Source organism: Erpetoichthys calabaricus, chromosome 4 (genome assembly GCF_900747795.2).
Source record: "Erpetoichthys calabaricus chromosome 4, fErpCal1.3, whole genome shotgun sequence".
Classification (NCBI taxonomy): domain Eukaryota; kingdom Metazoa; phylum Chordata; class Cladistia; order Polypteriformes; family Polypteridae; genus Erpetoichthys; species Erpetoichthys calabaricus.
Window position 1 is genome coordinate 137,652,509 of NC_041397.2, and position 26,327 is coordinate 137,678,835.

A 26,327-nucleotide genomic window follows, 5' to 3' on the forward strand; every position below is an offset into this window, starting at 1 on the left:
GTTGGAGTGGTATGGACAGGTGACTTGGAGGGAGAGATTTTGAATTTGTGGTCAAAAGAGTAATGGGAATGGAAGTACAGGGGAAGAAAAAGCGAGGAAGGTCAAAGTGGAGGTGGATGGATAAAGTAAAAGAAAATCTGAGGGAAATTACTTTGACTGAATAGGAGGTGCAGGACTGAGTTGTATGAGGAAGACTGATCAAGCACATTGCCTCCACATAGGAATGGGAAAAGATGAGGAGAAAGAAGTCTTTGTAACTTCCAAATTTTGGTATGCTCCTGTTGAACAGCAAATGAGTTATGATGTCCTAAATGAGCAAATGGAGGAGCAGTGCCGCTGTTTATGCAAAAGACCATATTTATGCAAAAGTTATAATACATTATATTATATAGTAATTATCCTGAAATAAAATGTTAAAATCACATTTAATAAAAGAAATAACACACTATAGCAGCACACTTTGCAGAGAGGGTTTCAAAATTCGAGGGATCAAAGAAGCTGTAGTGGTAAAGAGCATTGCCACTTAATGAACAGCACAGAATAAAACTGGCCTGCAGGTAAAAATAATTGTAGACCTCTGTCTTAATATGTTAAACAGTGACTAAAAATTATGTTTTATACTGTAGAAAAAAATAAACATCACATCATTGCTTTAAACACAACTGTTTTCTTAACTATACTTATTAATGTTTCTTTAGAAATAAGATAACCTCTCAAACTGTTTTTATATTAACTTGCACGTTGGTCCTTCAAGTGTTTAGTTCTGTTAGCCATTTTAGCTTGTATTGTGTGGTAACAAATCTTATATACAGGCTTGCACGTACACTATGTATTCTGTGGTTATCCGTCCCATTTGCCACAAAGTTGAAGTATTTCCAGACATCTACTCTGATTTCACTCCTTGTCAATTTAGCACACTGGTAGAGGCTATGATGCTTCTAAACTTGACACCTTATTAAATCCTGCGAGTGAGTGGAAACAGGGCTGCAACTCTAACCTAAAATAAAACTAAATAACTAAAATAAACTATTACAAAAGCACAACACCATAGCAGGATTCCAAAATATAGTAATAGATGAAGTAGAGAGTAATGCTGGATTCAGACAACGGAAAAAAGCTGATCAATCGATAGATAGATAGATAGATAGATAGATAGATAGATAGATAGATAGATAGATAGATAGATAGATAGATAGATAGATAGATAGATAGATAGATAGATAGATAAAATGATTTAGTCACAAAGGGGAATTATATCTTCACAAAACTTACTGGACTGAAGCTAATTTTAGTAAAAACATAACAGTAAAAAGGGCTTGTGTTAAAAAACAAGCACATACTCAAAGAGCGCATGGTTTAATAACAAATGCCATTGTGCATCATGACTTTACTTCCCATCTTCTAACCAGCTTAATCTGAAATTGAAGGTGTAGGGGAGCCAGAGCCATCCCCATTAGCATTAGCTGTAAAAGCATGAACCAGCCTTGGGTGGTGTGCCAGGTGATCACAAGGCAGACTTACTCGACATACAGTACCCATAGCCGAAGCTGCGAGGCAATTGTGGTTTGAACAAATGAAATTTGTTCTTCTCCATAAGTAGCATTATATACAGTAAATAAAGATATTCATTGCAAAAAGTGCTATAGAAAATAAATATCAATTGATTGGCCCATATGTATAAACTGCTTTTGGAAATGAGCACATACTTGATATTTAAGCTGTGGGTGCTGTTTGCATGATCTCCCAGTGTTTGTGTGAGTATTCTTCTAGTCGCTTGTTTTCCTTCTGCATGTCAAGGTTGCACAGGTTATGTTGAATGGTGACTCTAAATTGTGCTGGTACGAGTGAATATGGGTTGGTTTCTGCCTTACACCTAAGGCTTCTAAGGACCAGCATCTAGGAATCATTCAAACCACAGATGGACAAGGATGTAGGATTGATAGATGAAAATGTTAAAGGGAATTGATATTGGATGCTTTCAGATTCATTGTTTTCCTCATTACCTAGTGTTTCTAAGACACTATCGAGTTGAGATATGGAGCTCCCCAGGGTGCCATTTCACACCACACTGCTAGGCAACTGGTCCCATAGATTTATAATTCTTTGTGTTTCTGAACATTTGTATGCAGTTTGCTCCTAGCCAGATTCAGTTTGTTCAAGTGCTTTTGCTAAATATGTATTTTAAAATAATGGCTGGCATTGTGTCTGCTTTGTTCTTTTTTAATTTTAATCTTTTCTCTTGGGACTTCTCTGTCTATGTTACTGCTTCTATTTTTCTTCATCTTATATCTTTCAGTGTTTTAGTTCATTTGTGAATTAACTGTGGCCCTGCTGTATTAGTTTGTTAATATGGAATGAAAACCGCAAACAGTATTTCAGTTGAGGACTTTCAGACATATTAAACTACCATTCGCTTTTTCAGTTTCTGCGTTGTTCAGTTGCGTGTTGTGGGGGATGTAGCTTATTACAGCAATGGTGTGTACAAGACAGGGTGCAGTCTTGAAACCCAACCACACTTACAATCAAACTACACTCATTCACACTGAATCGATTTAGCAATTAATTCATCTTTGGGATGTGAAAGAAAATCCTCAGAGTTCAGGATCAGAGTGCTTACGCAGTGAATTGCACCGAGTGTAAATTATTACACCATATAAAATTTACATATATAAATATGCAATTTCCATGAAACACAGAGTAAAACAAAGCAGTTTCATTTTGATTGGCACAAAAAAGTCATGACAATATCAAGTGTAGTGAACATTATATCTGAGATATAGTCAGATGACAACAAAGGAAAGAAAAACAAGACCTCCATTTAAGCACAACACTGGGAAACACACCTCTTTTTTAGGATCCGTGGTCAGTCACAGACAAGGTCACAATTCAGCAGGCCTAGGCGATCTGTCCTCCCTGGACAGTCTTATTAAAAGTAGATCATTCAAAAGCTCACTCTCCGTTGGGACAAATATTAGCTTAGTGTATAAAATGAGCACTAAGTGCCACAACAAGAAACTGAAAACAGAAGAAGAATAGAAGAGGGTCAGTAACAGTTCATAATTATTGTAATACTTAAGTTTTTCTTCAGGTATGTAAGAAAGAGAGATAAGAAATAATCAAGTGTGTTCAGCTAATTAATAACTCTAATCAGGTATGCTGTATTAAAGTAGTGAGTCTTTAGCCTGGACTTAAAAGCTGAGATCAAAGGGGCTTCTCCTGTATAAGCAGGCACACTCTTCCACAGCTTTGGCCATCTTTATCTGAAAGCTTAGCCTACCACTCTTGTTTTATTTATTCTTGAAATCTTTAAAAAGCTACTACCTTGAAATTGTAAAGTATACTCCGCTGTATATGCATTTATACAGGAAGTGCTGTTAGATAAACAAGTTATTTTAAGCTTTATAAGTAAGAATGTGGATTTTGAAGTCAGCTGTAAAATCCATGAGAAGCAAACGTAAAAAGTGTTTTATGGTCATTATGGTTTAATGATTATTGCAGCATTGTTTTGCTTTATATGCTAAAAGGAGGATTTTGAAATCAGTTTTGAAGTCATAAGCCAGTGTAAAGAAAAAAAGTAATGCGTACAAACTCCACACAGAGTGGTTGTGCTCAGTCTAGGAAGGTTGTAGGATAAAATTGTTAAGTGCACCCTCATGCCATTCATTGTATTAAATGACTCTCTTGATTTTTAACCCATACTGTGTGCTATAAATTTTAAAGTAATAACCCGGCACTGATCTTACATGTTTCCTTTATCATTTTAAACTTTTCTGCCATGTCACCTCATTTGCTTGAACTGAATCAGTTCAACTCCTTTGGTCTTCGTTCACAGTTTATACCCCATAGTCCTGGCATACATCCAGTGTCTGTAGTCTGCATATCCTGTAAAATGGAGAACAAAACTCTACATCATTTTCTCTTTACCAGTCCTTAATACAGTGTAACCGTGACCTTCTGCAGCAACTTTGCTCTCTGCTGGGAAACTGAATCCATCTGCCTGCCAGCCTTAGTTTATCAGACAAATCCACATTGTGAGGACCTCAAGAACATTTCTCATAACTCTGAGGAAGAAGAACATAAAGACTAACTTCACAGGTCTTCTTGTATTGTAGAGTGCTTATAAAAAGAATTCACCCACTTGGGAGTTTTCTCTTTTTATTATACAACATTGAACCACAGTGGAGTGAATATAGCTTTTTTCACACTGATTAACAGAAAAAGGCTCTGAAAAGTCAAAGTCAGAACAGATCGCTGCACAATGGTGTCAATTAATTACAAATATAACAGCCTTGTGTCTGTGTGGACAGGCCTCTGTTAACTTTGAGACATTGACATTTTCCCATATTTTTTTCTTTGCCGGACTGCTAAAGCTCTTTCAGGTTGCATGGAAATCAATAGTGAACAGGTCAAGGCACAAATTATTTTTTGGATTGAGTTCCGGCCATTGACTTAGCCATTCCAGGGGTCTCATTTATAAAACTTTGCATGGATTTGGGTGTATAAATAGACACACACCAAAAAAAACAGGAAAATGTGTACTCCAAAAAAAATCTTATTTCTAAAACTTTCCTATGCAGTTTACCTTTATAAATTAAAAGTATCTTGTAAATGTGTATACATGAATTCGCCTTGAACACCACCTAGTTGGCACCCTGAAACAACCATATATGAACTATGTTAATGACCCTCGTACATATGCAGTAATTCATATTCATATGCAGTTATATTCATGTTATATACATCCATCCATCCATCCATTGTCCAACCCGCTGAATCCAAACACAGGGTCACGGGGGTCTGCTGGAGCCAATCCCAGCCAACACAGGGCACAAGGCAGGAACCAATCCTGGGCAGGGTGCCAACCCACCGCAGTGTTATATACAGTACGAGCTGTATATACCCGGCGTTGCCCAGGGCAGAAGTAACCTAATCGGTCAAACACTTACATATATACCAAAGTAAACCTAATCGGTTAAACAGCTTCATATATACAGAAGCGAATGTAATTGGTCAAACAGTTATGAATGTGCAGAATGATTTTACAAACATTATGCGTGTTAACAATCATTAAAAAGAAAAGATTGAGGAACTGTTCTTCTATATGTGATGAAGCCACTAATAAGACAGATTTTTTTCAGGACCCAGCTGTTTCATAACTAAACTACTGCCACCCCAAAGTAATGCCTAATAGTGGTTTTTGGGGTAGGTGTGGAATAAAAAGGGTGTTTTTTAGTCAGTAAGAATCTGACAGTACCCTTCAGTACGGGCTGAAGGGTGCCTATGTAAGGTTTTACATCCTTCCCGTATGGAAAAAAAACATACTAAACTTTTTTTTCATCATTACAGATAATCTCAGTCAAATCGAAGTACGCATTCTCAATTTATTTTTATCTAATTTTTACTTTTTCACAAAGCCATCCCATGCCAATTTGTATGAATAAACTTTTGCTAGAGAGTTAGCAAAAGTTTATTCATGCACATATTTTAATACGGATAATCTATCTCTAATGAAGGTTCTCATTTTCATTCTAATTTAAAATAATAATAGATACTCATTTTTTTCTTCTGTTTTAGAAAAACCAATCTATGCACCTACGTCTTCGTCAAGTCAGCTTCATCCAGCTTCATCACATATAGAAGAAGAGTTCCTCAATCTTTTCTTTTTAATGATTGTTAACACGCATAATCTTTGTAAAATTATTCTGCACATGCATAACTGTTTGACCAATTAGGTTCGGTTCTGTATATATGAAGCTGTTTCATCGATTAGGTTTGCTTTTGTATTTATGTAACTGTTTGACCAATTAGGTTTGCTTATGTATATAGATTAGCTGTTTGTCCGATTAGGTTCGCTTCTGTATATATGAAGCTGTTTATCCGATTAGGTTCGCTTTTTTTATATATGTAACTGTTTGACCGATTAGGTTTACTTTGGTATATATGTAAGTGTTTGACCGATTAGGTTACTTCTGCCCCGGGCAACGCCGGGTATATACAGCTCGTATATATATATACATATACACACATACATGCAGTTTTAATAACACAGAAATCAATATAAACATTAACATCATTATCATATGAGAATATGAAGTAATATATAAGAAGCACATTTCATATAAATATAAATTATTAAACAGTAAAATCTTCTTCTGTAATTTGCTACCGTGGCAATTTGTGTGTCTGTCCAGGATTTTAAATGACCTGTAGCTCGCAAACCGTTGCACCTATACACTTGAAATGTGGTACACATATAGTACGTCACGTCTACTATCCGCTTTATGGGTGATGATTGTTTTAGTCTTTTTATCTTTATTTTATTTTATTGTACAATCAAGTCCTATCTGCGCACAGCAGGGCAGCCGTGGGCGGATGCGTATGGTGTATTCACTCGATGTTATCGTGCATTGCGCTGTCAGTGGTATTTTGATAAAAGAATTTGAACAACATATAAGAAGCGTATAAATTATTAAACAGTAAAACATTAACATTTAAGAAGTAAAGTTACATTAAGTACTACTGCTGTGCCTTCGGGTATACCTCATTTTTTGTTTGCCCATTACATGCTTAAATGTATACATTTTTTGGTGCACCTACCCGAGAACACGCGACATATAACCGAGCGTGGGAGAAGCATGGATTTTAAACACGCGTTGAGTTGATGTGCTGGTCTCCCTTGTGAAATAACTGGTAATGTTTGACTAAAATCTACAGCGAGTAAAACGACATTAGCTCCTATTTTTTTTTTTACGATCTCTGAGATGTTGCTTTTTTCGGTTCAAGGCTTCATAAGCTCTTTTATGTTGTATGGTGTACTTATCCCAAACCATCATCTTTGAATGTTGCAAGACTTTCGCCTTGTATGTAGATCGGGGTAATTACATTCATTGCATTCCTAGTCTGAATCACAATGTGATTGTATGGGTGGTTACCTGGCACTGTAGGGTTGCCACCCGTCCTTTAAAATACGGAATCGTGCCGCGTTTGAGAATGAAATTGCGCGTCCCGTTTTGAATCAATACTGGACGGGATTTATCCCGTATTTTTTTTATAATTTTTTTTTTAAAGCAGCGTCTCATGCAAATCATCCCACACGCATTTTATGAAGATGCCTCCTTTCCTACTTTTGATTGGGTAATACTTGATGTCATCGTTAGTTTGATTGGTGTTTTTAACTGTCCAGTGAGTAGGGCGTGTCTTTCAACCGTAAGCAGATTTTTTGCAGTGGTATCACTGACCTCGACGACGGCGACGTTATACGTCAAAAATAAATTACGATAAATGACGATTTTAGCGATACTTTATTACGATGGCGGCTACATAGACACGATCAAATAAAAACAAAAAAATCAAATAATCATTCTACATTTTCAAAACGTCGAAAAAACGACGGAATGAAAAAAAGGCCCACCCGACGACCCACCCATTCCATTTTTATATATATAGATATTCATATTAATATATTCATTCATATTCTTCTTCATATTATTATATATTATATATAAAATATTATTATATTTATATATTCATTATTCATATATATATATATATATATATATATATATATATATATATATATATATATATATATATATATATATATATATATATATATATATAGTGACAAATAGGCACTGTCGACCCCTTGAACCCTCAGACCAGATGTCAGACACCAGATAAAAGTCCAAAATGAATATTTATTATTATAAATAAGTGCACAAAGCACCCTACTTTCCACAATACTCAAACAATAAACAAATCAATAACCAATACACAATACTCAAATCTCCACTCCCAGACGCTTAGCCACCCTGCCTCCCAACTCAGTTCACTCGTCAGGGTTTCTCACAGTCTTTTATAGTCCATGACCCGGAAGTGCTCCTGAACCATTGTCCATGTGACTCGTAAGCACTTCCGGGTCGGATGAAAACTTTCCTTCTTCATCCCGGAAGTACGTTGTTTCCTCTGTCGCGGTAATTAAGACGCACCTCCGGGTTATAGGGCACATGTAAGTCCTTGAGCCTCCCTACAGCATCCTCTGGTGGGCCCCACGGTGTCCAGCAGGGTCAGGAATAAAAACTCCATTGATAAATGATTCCCTGCTGGTCTTTGGGGCACTTCCATGCTACAGGGAGGGCTCCATCTAGTGGCCTGGAGGTATTGGCCGGGATGAACGACCGGCCATCTCTCACAATATATATATTCAATTGCATTCGTAGTCTGAGTCTCGACGACCTGAATTGTGTGGGTGGTTACCTACCAGGTAACGCTTGTGGTTGGTCTGCCATTCGGCAAACATCCGCCACGGTGCCCTCTTTCAGTTGCGAGAAGCAGATCATTGAATGTTGCATAGTTTACTGTCAAATAATGCAAAGAGTAAGCGACATGTGTTTCACCCTCGTTTGGGCTCATCAGGCGTACACACTCTACTGCTCCCTTCTCGGGGAATCGAGAGGGGAGCAGTAGAGTATGTACACCTGATGAGCCCAAATGAGGGCGAAACACGTGTTGTGTACTCTTTGCATTATTTGACAGTAAACTATGCAATATATATATATGAAGGTAAAATTCTGTTAAACTGAACTGCCTGGAGCCTAAAAAATATTTTGGTGTAATGAAAATTTCATAGTAATGAGATTCTGTATTTGTCATTACAGTATAGTGCTTTCTTTAACTGGCTCCAGCAGACCCCCGTGACCCTGTGTTAGGATATAGCGAGTTGGAAAATGACTGACTGACTGACTGATGGGTAAAAACATCAATTTTGGTCTCATCATTCAATAGGAACTCCATCCAACTGATACCAGTCTTCTGTATGCTTTCTTTCAAACTTTAGCTGAAATGTCATATGTGTGCTTTTTAACAGTTGCTTTCTGTTTACCAGTCTCCTGTAAATTTGTGACTGGTGAAGCACCCGGGTAAACAGATGTTGTACATCTGCACAGTCTGTCCAGTCTTATCCACTATAGCTTGTAAATTCTTTAGAGTTCTTATAAGCCTTTTGATGACCTCCCTCACTGGTATAAGTTTTGCATAATAACTCAGTTTTTGTGGATGGTCTTCTCTTGGCAGATTTACAGCTGTCCCATACTCTTTCAATTTCTTAATGACTTTTAACTGGACTCCAAGGGATATTCAGTGACTTGAATATTTTCTTGTATCCATCCCCAACTTGTGCGTTTCACAGAGTTGCTTCTAGTGTTCTTTTGTCTTCGCTGTCTAGGTTAGTCAATGATACTGACTCAACACAAATTGGACCTTCCGGATACAGGGTTGGGATTATACACCTTTGGGAAAAGGAACATTACCTCTCTGGGTTTGTACCAAATCTCCCCACCTTTCCGAATGTGAGGTGATTCTGGTCTCTGGCATCATGTTAGTTTCTCTTGTGTTTCCTCTGTGTGTCACCATCCATTTTGTATATTGGACAGCTATCTGTATATTAGGACAGGCCTCTGCCTGGGATGTTTGTTTCCTTTATTTTGTCACTTAATAGCATTCCTTTTGCTATTTAGTACTGAACATCCGACCCATACCTCGAGAAAGTAGAATGCTCCACGGATCTACTATCCTTGGACCTTAGTGTGTGGACATGTAGCATCTGTCATTATTGAACTGAGTGGCCACCCTTTTTGGGGGTTACTTCACTCTTACAGGTGTTTGGGGAAAACCTTTATAACATTTTGCCTTTTAGAATGGCTATAGTGGAGTGCACCTTCCAGATACAGGGTTAGGGTTGAACTAATTACTGCATAGGACTTCTAAAACCAATTGGCTGCACCAGTGATGATTTAGGTGTGTCACAGTAAAAGGACTGAATACTTGATGCATTTTTGTGTTTAATTTTTATAATTAATTTAGATCACTTTACAGAGATCTGTTTTCACTTTGACATTAAAAAGTCTGTTATGATTCAATGTTGTATAACAATAAAATGTAAAAAACTTCTTATAGGCACTACATGCATAACACATGACAGGCAGCAAGAGGGTTTGCTTACTAATTATTGATTTTGAAGATTTCTGTGCCGTTTTTAGAAAGTTCAACTGTGAACTGTGATCAGTTGCCTTTATAGTAGTTGTACTCTAAAGTTTCGCAAGAACCAAAAATTAAGAATTTGAAAACTCAGATGAGGCTATAGGAGTTAATTCCTTAGTCATATGTAGCATTTTATTAAGGAATCCGCCAGCTCAGAATACAAATCATTGTAAGAGAGACCGAAGGTCAATAGAAAAGACTAGTAGGCTGCACATTCTGGTAGAAAGTATCCCAGTGGCAGGTAAAACAAAGGCCCAGTTTAAAGATGAGGAGAAGACTCCAGGGTATGATTGAGGTAACATTAACACCCTGGGGACTTTGAATTTGTTACAGTTCCCTTGAGATGTATACAGTATGTGTTTCACTGTGTATTTTCTCAGGTGGTGAGCAGACAGCCAAGGCTGGCCTTTGCGGTATTCATTATGTGTACCTTGGAGGAGAAGAACACGGCAGGAAAATGTCTGCACTTTAAAAACGTAGGAGGAATGGGCTTGGTGCCTAAACAGGGAAAAGGAGTCTGTGTCAGAAGTAGTCCTTTACCAAATTAAAATACAGTCTAGAAATTAAATTAATATTTGAAATTTTTGCTGCCGAATATGCATCAGATATAACTACATGAATTCAGCATGGAATATGAATAATCCACTGCCTCCTGGGCTTCAGCTTTCTGATTCAATTTTGATAGCACAGTGCTACATACTATACTGTATATAGATACATTATTTGGACAAAATTAAATGTAGGCAGCCAAAAAAAACACAAACATACTTTGCAGTGGTTTGACACCTGCTAGAGAGCCTGATTTGGACTCATACCTACATCTGCGTTTGAAGATGACTAACTACCCATTCATTATGCTCAGCCAATAAATCTGTGTGATCCTTAACTCATTCTTCTTTCAAAATTGTACCCTGTACAAACTATGCAGAAGTTCAAAAAAAGCCATTGTTATGTACTGCTAAGACCAAGGACATTCTTATAGAAATTTCAGTAGTTAGGGTCAGGTTGAATGTGTTGACATATATGATAGAATGTGTGATTAATATGTACATACTTGTAGTTAACATATGGCCTGTATTTCTACATGTAGAAAATGAAATCCTTATAGATTATAGACTTATTTAGTCTTTCAAATTAAATTATTCCAAAACTGAAACTTAAAGTTACCGATTGCCAACTAGTTTTGCCAAAGGTGCTATATTTGTCACATTTTCTAATGTTTGATAACTATGTTTCAAAGTTGTCTGCATGGTATTGTTAATTTAACAAGGCATGCCACAAATTAAAAATGTGATTTATATGAATAACAAGTGATATTTACCTACATTTCTATTTTACAAATGCATAGTGGACAATTTGGTCATGTGAGGAATGACACTTCCACAGAATAAATGTTGGGGTACCAACCTTGCCATCCCTGCTTACTTCTGATGTTCTTAAGGCAAAACAAAAAGGGCACAGTCAAAATAAACAACTTAATAAAGGTAGCATTTCCTGAGCCCACAATAATAAGACTTCTCTTTTTCATTTTATCAGGCATACCTGTACAGGTTGGTTGGTCAACGGAATAATACATCCTTCCAGCCAGCTGAGAATTTATGGGCTGACAACTGGAAGGGACGAGGTCAGTTGCCCTCACTTTGCATCTTCATGGCACTGTGGAGGGAAGGGGAGAGGACACGATTAGCGCCAGCACCCCCTGTCATCCCAAAGGAGTATTACATACCTCAGATGAGCCCTGTAGGTGATCATCTGACACACATGCGGGACAACAGTCATAAGAAGGGATAAAATCTGTTTGCAGCTACTGAAGAATTGATGAATATTAAAATGCACATACATTTGCTTCTACAAACAGATTACACACAAATTTGTTCTGTCCCATGTTTTTTGAATGACACCCTTTGTGTGCAAGCCAGCTGCCACCACTAAAATAAATATAGATACATCTGTAATTTGATATTAGACTTAAAGTTTACTTTGAAAATACCTGCAAAATAGAAACACAAGTTTGAAATATACTATTTTTCAGTGATATTGTAGTCTCTGTAGCAAGTATACTGCACTACATTTACTGTATACATTGAAAAGTCCTGCGATAATCATGTAGAACTGAACAGAGCTTTGGGTAGTGGTTGAAAAAAAATCAATTAAACAGTGGAGACATCTTCCCATCTTCCCATAAGGCAATGTATTATACAGGAAAAGCAGACTACTGAAAAGATGTTAAGAAAGATTTTTCACACTCAAGGTTAACATATTTTGTGATCATTGAGTTGGTACAGAAAAACATTTTTTCAATAGGTGTGCAGTATGGTCTATCCTTCTTTTTAATTAAATATAAATGTTGTTTTACTTACAATATAAGGAGTACAGTGAACAATATCAAACAGTGAAATAATATAAAAAGAGGTCAGGAGTAAATTAAAATTTAGAAGACATACACAGTTGTTCACTACCTTTAATGTATATACAAAATACATACCTAAGCACATACTGTATATGCATTATGCATCGTGCTGACAGGTGGCAGGATGATTTACTATGTATGGTTTTTCCTTATTTGACTTGTAGTAAAGCTGGTTATAAAATTCAAAGAGCCCCCTGACTCCTTTGGAGAGATGTAGGCGCTCATCTATTCACATTATGCTCATTTAGAAACCCTCCTTAAATATAAGAACACTGCATTATTCACCGTTCTCTCATGCACTTTGTGTTCCTCTTAAGTGAAGTGATGAGTTGACTGATGAGCTGCATGACTTATGACATCTTTTGATTTATAGCACCTGAAAAATGAGAAGCACACATGCAACATTTACCTGCTCCAGCTTCCTCTTTCTAGGAATGACTACAGCTTTGAAATCTGATACATCAGCTTGTTTTGTGTGAGACCCACGGCTTCATCTTTTACAACCTACATTTGTTACTATCATAAACAGGCATGTCAAATACAGATTAAGAAATTGCTAAAAATTAGGGGGTGCTGGATGATGGGAAAGCAAAAATTACCAATTGCTATAAATTTTGGTGAATATACTGCATGCCTTGAGCATCCAGAGTGGTGCAGCTCTGGTAAAACAAGGCCAGCTGGCTTCCCTGGTTCTCCTTTGTTATTCCAGAGAAGTGTCAAATAAGCAATGCAACTGTGATGGCCAATAATAGAATGTTTAAATGTTAATACTTTTAAAAGAAATTGTTTATAATATTGATAATATTGAATTACAAGGACCTAGTCACCACCCAAGGTTATAATATTAATAATATTTTTTCTCTTATTTTTAGTTCTCAAAAAAAGTTTTGAAAAAGATCCATTCCTATTGATGTTCATAACCTGATTTAGTATATAAGTCAGGAACTTGCACTGAAAATATCTTTTAATGGAAATATCAAAAAAGTACATAATGCCTTATTACTTATTTTATAGAAAAATTACATGTAAGCAAGCCTTTCAAATCATAAAACATAAGTATTGTGAACTAAAATGAACTAACGGATATGTATAGAATGTTGAACTTATGTTTAAACATCTTACAGTTTTACATAATGGTACAGTACCTCATAGAATTTGAATATGCATGATGATGGCATGAAAAGCCACTACAAACTGACGACAGATCCCTCAGCAGAGACATACTGTCTTTGCTTAGGGATCACTAAGAATGTCACTTGCCTCTCATAGTAGCTGTACTCCCTGAGGCTGTGTCCATGATACTATGTTTTTGTTTAAAAACCAAGACAATGCTCTACCCTGGCATTTTTAACCCCCTAAAACAGAGACTTTTCAAAGTGCTCTCCAGAGTTGTGCAGTTCTGAAAACACTGTCTCGGCATTGCAGCGTGGATGGGTGAAAACTTAGACTTTTAAAAAGTCAGACTCTAATTGTTCTGTGATTTGTTTCAGCTTATTATCTACCCCTTTGCAATGTCTATGCTCATTACAACATGTCATTCCCTGATTGATCACTCTTCATGGAAGAAACTCATTTTCCAACATAGTGGATATAGAAGAGTTTATTGCCATGCCGCTTGTTGTATTTCTTACCTGTATGCATCTATATTGCATTTTCTGTACCCTGAATACTGCGTATATGTGCAAAAGGTAAATAATTTACCAATAAATCCTGTGGCCTTCAGTGTTACCATCCCTTAAGGGATTTTTCCACCAATGTATGTGTGCCCTTTGCAGGTAGACATCTATGTCAAATGCTTTCTTGATCATTTTAGTGTGGATGGAGATTCCTGCTACTAACAATGGGAAAACAGTAGTGTGGACGGAGATTGTTTTAATTTAGAAATGCAGTTTTTAAAGAAAATTTAGTAGTGAGGATGTAGCTTTAGACGGCATAGCTGGGACATGTACTTAAAATAACAAACAACAGGTTCTACCTTACCTGGATTAAACAAATAGCTGTTTGTGTATCTGCTTATCTATGTCAGAGCTTATTGCACAGCTATACTGCCCAAGACAGCACTGGCTAGGGCATGTGCTTAGGACTCTAGGAATTACAGAAGGTTGCCAGTCAGCCTGCTTATCTGTGACAGAGGTGAACATTCCATGAAATGTGCATATAACTGCACAATGTGGTAGAAAGTAGTGACAAAGTCTCTATCTGTCTGTCTATCTTGTTACTACAAAATATGGTTAAAGTAGATTGTGGTATGTTGTCATTTCCATGTAGAGACAGCCCATTAGTTTCCATTCTGTACAATTTCAAAGCTCACAGCATCATAAAAAAGCCCTTCACATTTTAAAAGTTTACTAGCCAACCCGCGGCGTACCATACGCCGCATAATCAGGCCGCTTTTTAAATGATATTTAAGCACAGGGAGAAAATTAACATTTGAAAAATCGGAAATGTAATAAATCACCAAGAAAAGTAACATTTCATGTGCCCACCCCCAACTCGTCACACCCACCCACCCAGCTTGTGTGAAAAAAATGCGCCCGTTCTTTCATCATTTTGTTGCAGCCTATCAAAGACTTGCTGATCATGTTTTGTAGACTCAGTTGTATATTGGCTTTTCACTCAGCGCGAGGGTGCGCATTCATCTCGGATTATTACATCCTGCTAGACTAATCTGGTACACGGCTGCGTTTGAAAAACCGACTTATCCCGGATGAGTTTCACTGGCATTAATGATTAGGAATGTGGTTGGAACAAAACCCTGCAGTCACAGGGGTTCACCAGGACCGAGTTTGGCAAACACTGCTGAACAGAGACGAAACCGACTCAGGTGAGGAGTGGGGGCGGGCAAAGTAGTTGCAGCTATTGATTATTCAGTGTTGTTTGCCTGGGTGTCTGATCTGCGTTGACTGACATGGCTGTTTTCTGCGTATCCCATGGTTACACACCCATGGTTGTCTTCCGGCAGTGTGAATGCCTCGAGAGACAGGGCGTCCTTGTGTGGTGAGTTGTTGCAGTTTGTGACCACGTCGCCGACATTATCCCAATGTTGGCAAACAAAGCCAACAGCCATGTTGCGAAGTTTGAGAGCAACAGTTTCGTCAATGACATTTTTACATCCAGCTAGTCTGCTAGACTAATGTGCTACACGTCTGCGTTTGAAAAACCGACTTATCCCGGATGAGTTTCATCGGCATTAATGATTAGGAATCTGGTTGGAACAAAACCCTGCATCCACAGGAGTTCACCAGGACCGAGTTTGGGAAACACTGCTGAACACAGACAAAACCGAGTCAGGTGAGGAGTTGGGGCGGGCAAAGTGGTTGTAGCTATTGATTATTCAGTGTTGTTTGCCTAGGTGTCTGATCTGCTCAACAGGATCATAAATCAAAGGAAAACAATGTGAAGGTAATGTCAGAGGTGATCCTGTGGTATAGCGGGTCCACAGCTCCCCTTCAAAAGCCCATTTTTAAATAAATAATCATCGCACTCACAGTGTAGCGAGGGGCGTGGAAGTGTGGCTGAAACGGTTTCCGGGTAGACTCGTGCTGCGGGCATTTCTCCCCAGTGCAGTGTGTGAGCGAGTGAGGAGAGAGAGAGAAAGCCGGTACGTTAGAGTGAGCGAGAGCAGGCTCGAAGGCAATGTGTTCCTGTGGTATAGCGGGTCTATAGCTCCCCTTCAAAAGGCCATTTTTAATCAGGCGACTGACAGTAGTGGAGTCAGGCACAGAGAAGGTCAGCTGCAGAGAGAGCGTCTCGACTGTTGCAGGGCCTGAAGCAGGTGAGACACTAATGAAAAAGAGGCACAGGGCTTATTGGTTTTTAAAGACTGCTTCCTTCATTGTGTTTTAACTTCAGTTTTAAAGGATTGCACGGCTCTCTCTTGCGCTGCCTGTGTGTGCCTCTGTCTCTCTGTGGCGCTGCCTCTGTGTGTGTGTGTGTGGCTCTCTCTCGCGCACTGCCTGTGTGTGCCTCTGTCTCTCTCTGGCGCTGCCTCTGTGTGTTTGGCTCTCTCTCTCGCGCTGCCTGTGTGTGCCTCTGTCTCTCTCTGGCGCTGCCTCTGTGCGTGTGCGTGGCTCTCTCTCTCGCGCTGCCTGTGTGTGCCTCTGTCTCTCTCTGGCGTTGCCTCTGTGTGTGTGTGCGGGGGTCTCTCTGGCGCTGCCTCTGTGTGTGCCTCTGTCTTCTCTGGCGCTGCCTGTGTGTGCCTCTGTCTCTCTCTGGCACTGCCTCTGTGTGTGTGTGCGGCTCTGTCTATCTGGCGCTGCCTCTGTGTGTGCCTCTGTTTCTCTCGTGCTGCCTGTGTGTGCCGCTGTCTCTCTCTGGCGCTGCCTCTGTGTGAACCAAGGTTCCACTGAGGTTGACTAATGAAAAGTCAACGTGGCTCAGAGCTGCAAGTGGACTGTGGCACAGAAAAACAGAAATGACGGCATGTTTTCCGAGGCGTTGCGTCCGAGTTGGTGGGCGTGGCTCTGTGATTTTTTCGTCGTATCCAATAGTCTAAGAGTTGGTGGGCGTGGCTCCTTCCTGCGTGCGCCATTGGCGTCTTACTTGTCGGCGGTTTAGTGAATCCACACCCCTTCCGGCGTGCTTTCCATGGGTGGCTACTTGTCTCCCGGCTTAGTGAATTATATATATAGATACTGTATGGCATCTCACATATACTAGAAAAAGACACTGAAAAAGAATTGGGGATACCGACATAATAGCTCCATATACTTGAAGATTTTGACAGAAATGCAGGACTGCGCCTTTACAGACTTGACTTCACAAAAGAAACGGAAGGCAAAAGGGCTAAGTGGCATTTATATGGAGGGTAGACTGGAAGAGGCGAGTCCAATGGAGTGGAAACCGGAAATGATGTCAGTGATGGAAGAATCATCAGTCTGCTGGTCTGCAGATGGAGAAAGAGAGAAAGGATTAGAGCACAACACCAAACCCTGGCTCGATGGGTAATTACACTCATTCAAGCCCATAAGCTGTCTCCCATGTGCACATGCATGCGTGACACTTGACACAAAGAAAAATAAATAGATGCACATATAAAGTATTCCTAACTCAGGTAATAATTTAATAATATAGCTTAACAAAAATCAATACATCTGTCTTAACTGGCTTAATTTTTTTTTTCTTTTGATTTGAGCATTTAAATAATGGATTTCAAATCTGAATTAGGCAAACTAACATTATGGTCTAACTGAAACAGACACATCTACGGTAATTGGCTCCATGTACAGTAGGTGGATGAGTCCAGAGCTGGTTCCTACCTTACACCTGATGCTGCCAGGATATTCTCCCGCTCATGTAACCCTTATTTGGTTTAAGTGGGTTTAGGTAGGTTTATATTATGTTACTGCATACTAGTCTGTAGCTTGTCATATGACAGATGACTAGTATAAGACTGAAAGTCAGACAATCACCTTGTTTGTTGATATTGGTCACCAAACTGAGACCAGTGACTATTACGGAATTATTCTCTGCAAGTACTGTGAGACGTGGCATAATTTTGTTTGGTTAGTTTAGTGAACCACATAAACAAGCATAGGCAGCAGCAATTCTCATAGATTGGCCCCCAAGAGAAATTTGAAGATGGCTTAATTAGAGTCTCTTGAGGGTTACAGACTTCAAGTTTTTAAAGAGTTTTTTACATACCATTGGGCTGTGTGGGTAAATAGGGAAAGCATCTTCATTGATTAATTCATTTTATTTTAACACCAATGTTCAACTCATTGAGCATCATATTACTAAAGCATAACATAAAGCATTTAAGTGCAAGGAAAACTACTTTCATTTTATAGCTCTGCTTTTATTAGTTGTGTTGATAAGACACTGTGCTGTCTGTGGGAGTGATGGAAGAAATAAAAAATGCTACATTCGTTAGGCTCTGAATATTTGAATTCTCAGGTTCTCTGTGTCACACAGCTTAGGAAAAGTTAGGCAGGAAGGTAAGAAATGACAGGCAGACAGACAGACAGACTGAGGCTTATTTTTGGTTGCTATATATCAGTGGTTAAAGGAATGGCAGTGGCAGTTCCTCTAGCCAACTTTTTTTTCTATGATATTATACTGTATTTAATGTGCTTGGTCACCTTATTAAATAAGTAGGTTTGATTAAAGCAGGTATTCTTTTCTTAATTAACCCAAACACAATACACTTATCAGTATGTAAACATGTCAGTATAACCAATCATGTCAAAATAAAAGTTTATATAATGAGGAAAAATAAAAATGTTTTACGTGATAATTTCCTTCAACTGCAACAACAATCCATAAAACATATTTTTAACTGCTTGAAAAGTAGTATAGTACAATTAAATTAGCAAATGGAGAAGTATGTAAGTGGGTCTGAAGAACAGTTAGTAAATGAATGAAAAAATTTTGATTAGAGACTACTTAATTATGATTTATAATTTACATATTTGTGCATTGCAGGTAATACAACAAAAGGTTTAAGCAGTCATACATGGTAATTAAATTTCCAAATCAATAAAGCTTCAGAACATTTACTGTATAATTAGTGTTTTATTTTGTACTTATTATGGATTTATCTTTATGTTACTGCCTCTGAAAACATAATGTGTTAGTACTGAAACATGCCTTACAATGATTTCAGAAGTTTAAAAAAAGCCAGATTGAATATATTATGATTAAATGTGGTGTAATAATAAAATGTGAAAACTTCCAAGGGGGTGAATACTTTTTATAAGCACTGTGATATGTCAATCTTCAATCAAAATGCAGCAATTGGTCTATATAACAAAAGTTTCAAATAGATAGACAGATAGACAGATAGATAGATAGATAGATAGATAGATAGATAGATAGATAGATAGATAGATAGATAGATAGATAGATAGATAGATAGATAGATAGATAGATAGATAGATAGATAGATAGATACTTTATTAATCCCAATGGGAAATTCACATTCTGCAGCAGCAGCATAATGATACAATAAATAATATTAAATTAAAGAATGATAATAATGCAGGTGAAAAACAGACAATAACTTTGTATAATGTTAAATGTTAACGTTTACACCCCCGGGTGGAATTGAAGAGTCGCATAGTTTGGGGGAGGAACGATCTCCTCAATCTGTCAGTGGAGCAGGACAGTGACAGCAGTCTGTCGCTGAAGCTGCTCTTATGTCTGGAGATGATACTATTTAGTGGATGCAGTGGATTCTCCATAATTGATAGGAGCCTGCTGAGCGCCCTTCGCTCTGCCACAAATGTTAAACTGTCCAGCTCCATGCCAACAATAGAGCCTACCTTCCTCACCAGTTTGTCCAGGCGTGAGGCGTCTTTCCTCTTAATACTGCCTCCCCACCACACCACCGCGTAGAAGAGGGCGCTCGCCACAACTGTCTGATAGAACATCTGCAGCATCTTATTGCAGATGTTGAAGGACGCCAGCCTTCTAAGGAAGTATAGTCGGCTCTGTCATTTTTTGCACAGCGCATCAGTATTGGCAGTCCAGTCTAATTTATCATCCAGCTGCACTCCCAGATATGTATAGGTCTGCACCATCTGCACACAGTCACCTTTGATGATCACGGGGTCTATGAGGGGTCTGGGCCTCCTAAAATCCACCACCAACTCCTTGGTTTTGCTGGTGTTCAGTTGTAGGTGGTTTGAGTCGCACCATTTAACAAAGTCATTGATTAGGTCCCTATACTCATCCTCCAGCCCATTCCTGATGCAGCCCACGATAGCAGTGTCATCAGCGAACTTTTGCACATGGCAGGACTCTGAGTTGTATTGGAAGTCCGATGTATATAGGCTGAACAGGACCGGAGAAAGTACAGTCCCTTTTGGCGCTCCTGTGTTGCTGACTACAATGTCAGACGTGCAGTTCCCAAGACGCACATACTGATGTCTGTCTTTAAGATAGTCCACGATCCATGCCACTAGGTATGAATCTAATCCCATCTCTGTCAGCTTGTCCCTAAGGAGCAGAGGTTGGATTGTGTTGAAGGCGCTAGAGAAGTCTAGAAACATAATTCTTACAGCACCACTGCCTCTGTCCAAGTGAGAGAGGGATCGGTGTAGCATATAGATGATGGCATCCTCCGCTCCCACCTTCTCCTGATATGCAAACTGCAGAGGGTCAAGGACGTGTTGAACCTGTGGCCTAAGGTGGTGAAGCAGCAGCCTCTCCATGGTCTTCATCACATGTGATGTCAGAGCAACAGGCCAAAAGTCATTCAGCTCACTAGGACGTGATACCTTTGGGACTGGGGTGATACAAGATGTTTTCCAAAGCCTCGGGACTCTCCCCTGTTCCAGGCTCAGGTTGAAGATGCGCTGTAGAGGTCCCCCCAGCTCCGATGCACAGACCTTCAGCAGTCGTGGCGATACTCCATCTGGACCCGCTGCTTTGCTGGCACGAAGTCTCCTCAGCTCTCTGCTCACTTGCGCTGTTGTAATTATGGGTGGGGATGTCTCTCCTATGCTGGTATCAGCAGAAGGATGTGTGGAGGGTGCAGTACTCCGAGGTGAGAGTGAGAGTGGGTTAGGGTGGTCAAACCTGTTAAAGAAGTTGTTCATTTGGTTTGCTCTCTTCACGTCTCTTGATGGTGGTACCCCGCTTCGAGCTGTAGCCAGTGATGATCTTCATCCCATCCCACACTTCCTTCATGCTGTTATTCTGCAACTTCTGCTCCAGCTTTCTCCTGTACTGCTCCTTCACCACCCTGAGCTGGACTTGGAGTTCCTTCTGCACGCGCTTGAGCTCATGCTGATCATCCGTCTTTAAAAGCCCTTTTCTTCTGGTTCAAAAGGCCCTTGATGTCACTTGTAATCCATGGCTTGTTGTTAGCATAGCAGCGTACAGTTCTTACTGGAACTACAATGTCCATACAGAAGTTGATGTAGTCAGTAGTGCAGTCAACAACTTCATCAATGTTCTCACTATGAGATCCCTGCAGGATATCCCAGTCTGTAGTTCCAAAACATTCTCTCAGAGTATTCTCAGCCTCCGGGGTCCACTTCCTGAATGATCGTGTGGTTACAGGTAGGACTCTCACTTTTGGTTTATAGTGAGGCTGAAGCAGAACCAGGTTATGATCTGCTTTCCCAAGCGCAGGCAGCGGGGTGGCGCTGTATGCGTCTTTAACGTTTGCATACAGTAAATCAATAGTCTTATTTTCCCGGGTGTTACAGTCCACATACTGGGAGAAGGCAGGTAATGTTTTGTCCAGCGTCACATGGTTAAAGTCCCCAACGATTAGCACAAGCGCCTCAGGGTGCTGCGTTTGTAACTTAGCAACAGCAGAATGGATGATGTCACTCGCTGACTCCACGTCCGCTCGAGGAGGAATGTTTACAATAACAACAATGACGTGTCCAAACTCTCTGGGCAAGTAATAGGGACGTAAACTTACGGCCAACAGTTCGATGTCCCTGCAGCAAGTGGAGATTTTGACGTTAACATGTCCAGAGTTACACCACCGTGTATTGACATAGAGAGCGAGTCCTCCTCCTTTGTGCTTCCCACAGGTACTTGCATCTCTGTCCGCTCTAACTGTGCTAAACCCGGGTAGTTCCATATTAGCGTCTGGGATGGTGTTAGTTAGCCACGTTTCGCAAAAACACAACAAACTGCATTCTTTGTAGGTTCTGACATTTTTCACCAGCGCAGCCAGTTCGTTGATCTTATTTGAGATTGAGTTCATATTCCCCAGAATCACAGAAGGCACCGAAGGCTTAAAACGCCACTTTCTTGCAAGCCGCTTCATTTTTAGCTTAGTGCCCGCTCTGCTGCCACGATACCGCCTTCTTACCTCGTCAGGTAAATAGGGAACCACACCGGCACTGGCATTTGTTCTCAGCGCTCGAAGTTGAGTACTTGAATAGGCAAGTCTCGGCGTGAAAAAATCCATGCCCATGTTGTAAAAGTAAGTGTGTCCAGTGAACAAATCCACATAAAATAAGTGATAGGAGTGATCAATAAATAAAAATAGAAAAATAAAAGTAGAAAAGTACACATACACATACAGTCATACACGGAGCTGCTGAAAAGGCTGCCACTCTCGGCGGCGCCGGATGTTACAGATCTCTAATGTTAATATTTTGACACTTTACAAAGTACCCTTTGTGACATGCCATGTGTTATCTTTTCACTTAATAAAAAATGTTTAATAACACTGCACAACAATTTTTTTTAAAAGTCTTGCTTCCTGAAAAGTTTTTGCCCTCTTTGATCTTGGCGTTAGTTATTCTTGGGAACATCTGTCTTAAACAACGAAAACCTTCGCCTTCCTTGTTCAGTGCTTTCACAAAATTTTTCATGAGTCCCAGTTTTATGTGACGAGGATGCAAAAATATCTTTGCCGAGTCGACAAGCGATTCATGTGCCACATTTTTCTGTCCTAGAAATAACTTTTTACGGAGTGGCCAGTTCTGTCGAGAATAGTGCAACTCTTTGGTATGGCTGTCCCATTCACAGGTGAAACAACAGTATTTTGTATAGCCGAGCTGAAGTCCCAGTAACAGAGCAATGACTTTAAGATCTCACATAATTCAGGCTTGGGGCATTATGGAATTCTCCATATGTATTGGGATTCTGTTGCTAAACTTGAGTTTTCTAGTCTGTCAGACACAGATGGAAAGTGAAATGGACATTTATATATGTTGTAACCACTAGGGTGTGCCACTAATCCTCAAACCACAGACACAGCAACATCCAACATAATTCCAAGTTCAAATAAATGATTTTTATTTGACAAAACACCTTCCACATCTCAATCACCAGCAAAATAACTCAGCATAACTCTTAGTCCTGGAATCAGCCTAGTCACTCTCCTCTGGATTTTCACTAGCACAGCTATGTATTTTTGTAATATGGAGACCAAAACTGAACACAGTATTCAAAGTGAGGCCTCTGTGGGGCACTGTATAATTTGAGCATAACTTCCCTTGATTTATACTCTATACATTTATGCTATATGTTGGTAATGATGAGTCCACTAATAACTCCCAGGTCCTTCTCATAAGGTGTATGTACAAGTTTCAAACCTCCCTTTGGGAATTCATATGTAATATTTTCACTTCCTACTTGTAATAGGCCTACCTTAAATTTAGTTGCATTAAATTCACTAATGTTTCCCTTAGAGAAGTGCATGCCCAGTGAAAACCTGCAGATATTCTGTTTTCTCAGCATAATAACTTGTAAAAATCTGTTGTGAATTTATTTTAAATAGTTCTTCATTATCTTGCCACCTGCTCTGTTCGGTCCTGCTTTTCTTCTTTATATGTTCCCACATCCTGACTTGAAGGTGTGCTGGGTGCATTTTGCATGTGTTTCTTGGCCAGGCAGAATTTCCCAGACTGTAAAGCAAAACATTCAGAGGAGAACATGCATGGAGTGTATTTTATTTTCCACTGCACGACACATGGTAATGTACACCACTGGGGAGTGTTGAACTAATTATCACAGCTTTGTCCTGACTCTGTTTTCTTGTCTGTTTTGGCTCATTTAATAAGCACACCATAATTAATAATTGAAAAGAGGGGATAAAGTTACTGAATATAGGTGGCTGGTTGACTTAATGGCACCTTCACCTTTTGAAAGGCAAAGGGCATGGCAGGAGGGTTGTGCCATTCACCTGCAGTCAGCTAACCCCTGTTTTTCTTTCAGACACTATAAACAGAAAGAGAGAGTAATATGGGAAACTTCAAAGGCCATGCCCTACCGGGCAGTTTCTTCCTGATTGTTGGAATTTGGTGGTGTGTCAAGTTCTCTTTCTGGCATGTTAGTCGGCGAAAGAAGAATGCCTGTCCATTTGCCACGAAAGCTGTGTATCGCCGGGTAGAGATCATTGAGGCCACTGTCATTGTGGTCTTCTCTCTAATAGGTAAGCTGCTGGCCTTTTTTCTTTTGCCTGATTGGAATAAAATGTGGAACTTAACTTTGGTTGAACTCATTATCTTGTGCATAATGAGAAGTCTAATGCAAAGGAAAGAGCTGTTTGCTTGATCAGTTGAATTACTTTAATTTTCACGTAGTGTATATACAAATTTGAATGAACCACAACACTGTACACGATAACAAGTAAAGCTAAAAAAGAAAACACCATGCAGTATGTAAAGATAAATCTACATATACTTGAATAGTGTGAATAGTCAAATGTTCAGTGTGCTGTGTTAGCAGTGTAAGCAAATCAAAATGAAATGAGAAGCAAATTAAGGAAGGATAAACCATAGTCAAGGGGGCACAGTGATGTCGTCCTTATCACTACAGTGTAGTAGTTACAAGAGCACAATTTGAATTCTGCTCCCCTTTCAGTCAATGTGGAGATTGGTCTCTGCATGCACATGAGTTTTGTCTAGATAATAAGATTTTTTCCATGACTCTGACTGATGTACAGAGTCGGTTGATTTCTGACTCTAAATTCAAGTAGTATGTGTGCATGCGCCCTGTGCTTCACCAGTGCCATTTGCAATCCTTTTCACTGCATGCTGCAAGGAAAGGCTTTAGTTTCCCATGACCCTATATTGAATTAAGCAGTGTTAACAGTAGGGGAGCTCCTAATGCATCTCTGTACCCAGGAAATATTTTATAGTGCAAAAAAATGAAAAAGGTGGTTTATTAAACCATTAAACTCAAGGAAGGATTAAAATAAAGGGATAAAACAATAAATATGCTGGCCTTGACTAACAGGTGAAAATCCCAGTCTAACTGGAGACTACAGCACTTTCTCACCACAGATCAACACAAAGCCCCCCCCCCCTTCTCACCTGCAACATTTTCACCTCCCACCAGTTTAACCCATTTTAATTTTCCCCTCCTCACTCCATGTTCACTGGTTTGTGGACCTGTAGGGGTTTTTAATTCCTGGCCCTGACCTACTTTAGGGAACCCCATAGTAAGGATGTGAAGGGTCCACAATGAAGTTCATGAGCTGTGTTGGTTGAGCTCCCCCTAAAGGCCCCAGGCACTAATACACATCTCCAATAACATTGAAATGTGTAAGTAAAGTGCAGACTAGATGTTCTCCCAGGTTTCATGGAGGATTCTCAATATATTGTGCTGGGGCTACACAGCACTCTTCAGCAGCTTGGAAACTCCATTTAAACTCACAGGAAATACCATACTATAACTCAAGGTACTGTATAGCCAAGCTTGTTTCAGCTAGAGGTCCCTGTTGGCCATAAATGATAGCATTACTCAGTTTTCTTTTATTGTCGGGTCAGGAAATGAATGGATAAGCTATGGCCAAGTGCTTGATGTTTCTGTACAAGCAGATTCCAATGCAAGCAATGGCTTTATCATACCTATATGCTATGCAGTACATAACACCCATTTTGCTCACCTAACTATGAACTATTTTTTCATTAATTCGGACTGCATGAGTAAAGAGAAGTGAAACAGATGGGCTAGCTGTGCAGCTTTATGATTCTTCACTCCCCTGAAGATTAGATGTTGCGTTACAGCCTCACGCAATTCTGATTTAGCAGCTATTGTCTAAGGATTGCATTTGCCAATTCACAATACTCTGAGGTCATTAACAGTCTAATTAATTGAGGCTCGAGGAAGCTAAATCCATTAAAGAAATCAGGGAGCAGCAGTTCAGCCTCACATTGACAGGATCGTAAGACAGTGGCCTCTCTGGGGGCCATTGGAGACCTTTAAAGGGGAAAATATGACCAGTGGTCACCAGGGCACTGGAGGGAGCCCTGTAGTCCAAGGACCAGCAGTTAACCCAGTCATGTGAGGCAGAATCCTGAACTGGATGTAGTGTTTTTGAGGGGTATAGAAAAATTAAGAATCTAGTGAAAGCACAGAGTTAGAAGATATCACCAGGGAGGCACAGTGAATGTGGAAGTTCTTATACATGGGACAAGCTGATGTGCTTCTCTGATTATATGTTGGTGAGCAACTTTCT

The 26,327-nt window shown here is 39.5% G+C and overlaps 1 protein-coding gene across 1 annotated transcript in view; it reads left to right on the forward strand.

Moving 5' to 3' along the window:
• tmem45a (transmembrane protein 45a) overlaps nucleotides 1-26,327 on the forward strand; it is a 57,548-nt gene that overhangs the window by 16,147 nt on the left and 15,074 nt on the right. Inside the window, exon 2 of the mRNA XM_028801279.2 lies at nucleotides 24,080-24,296. Within this exon, the coding sequence (XP_028657112.1) occupies nucleotides 24,107-24,296 (190 nt within the window). The 5' untranslated portion in view covers nucleotides 24,080-24,106. The remainder of the gene's footprint in view (nucleotides 1-24,079; nucleotides 24,297-26,327) is intronic.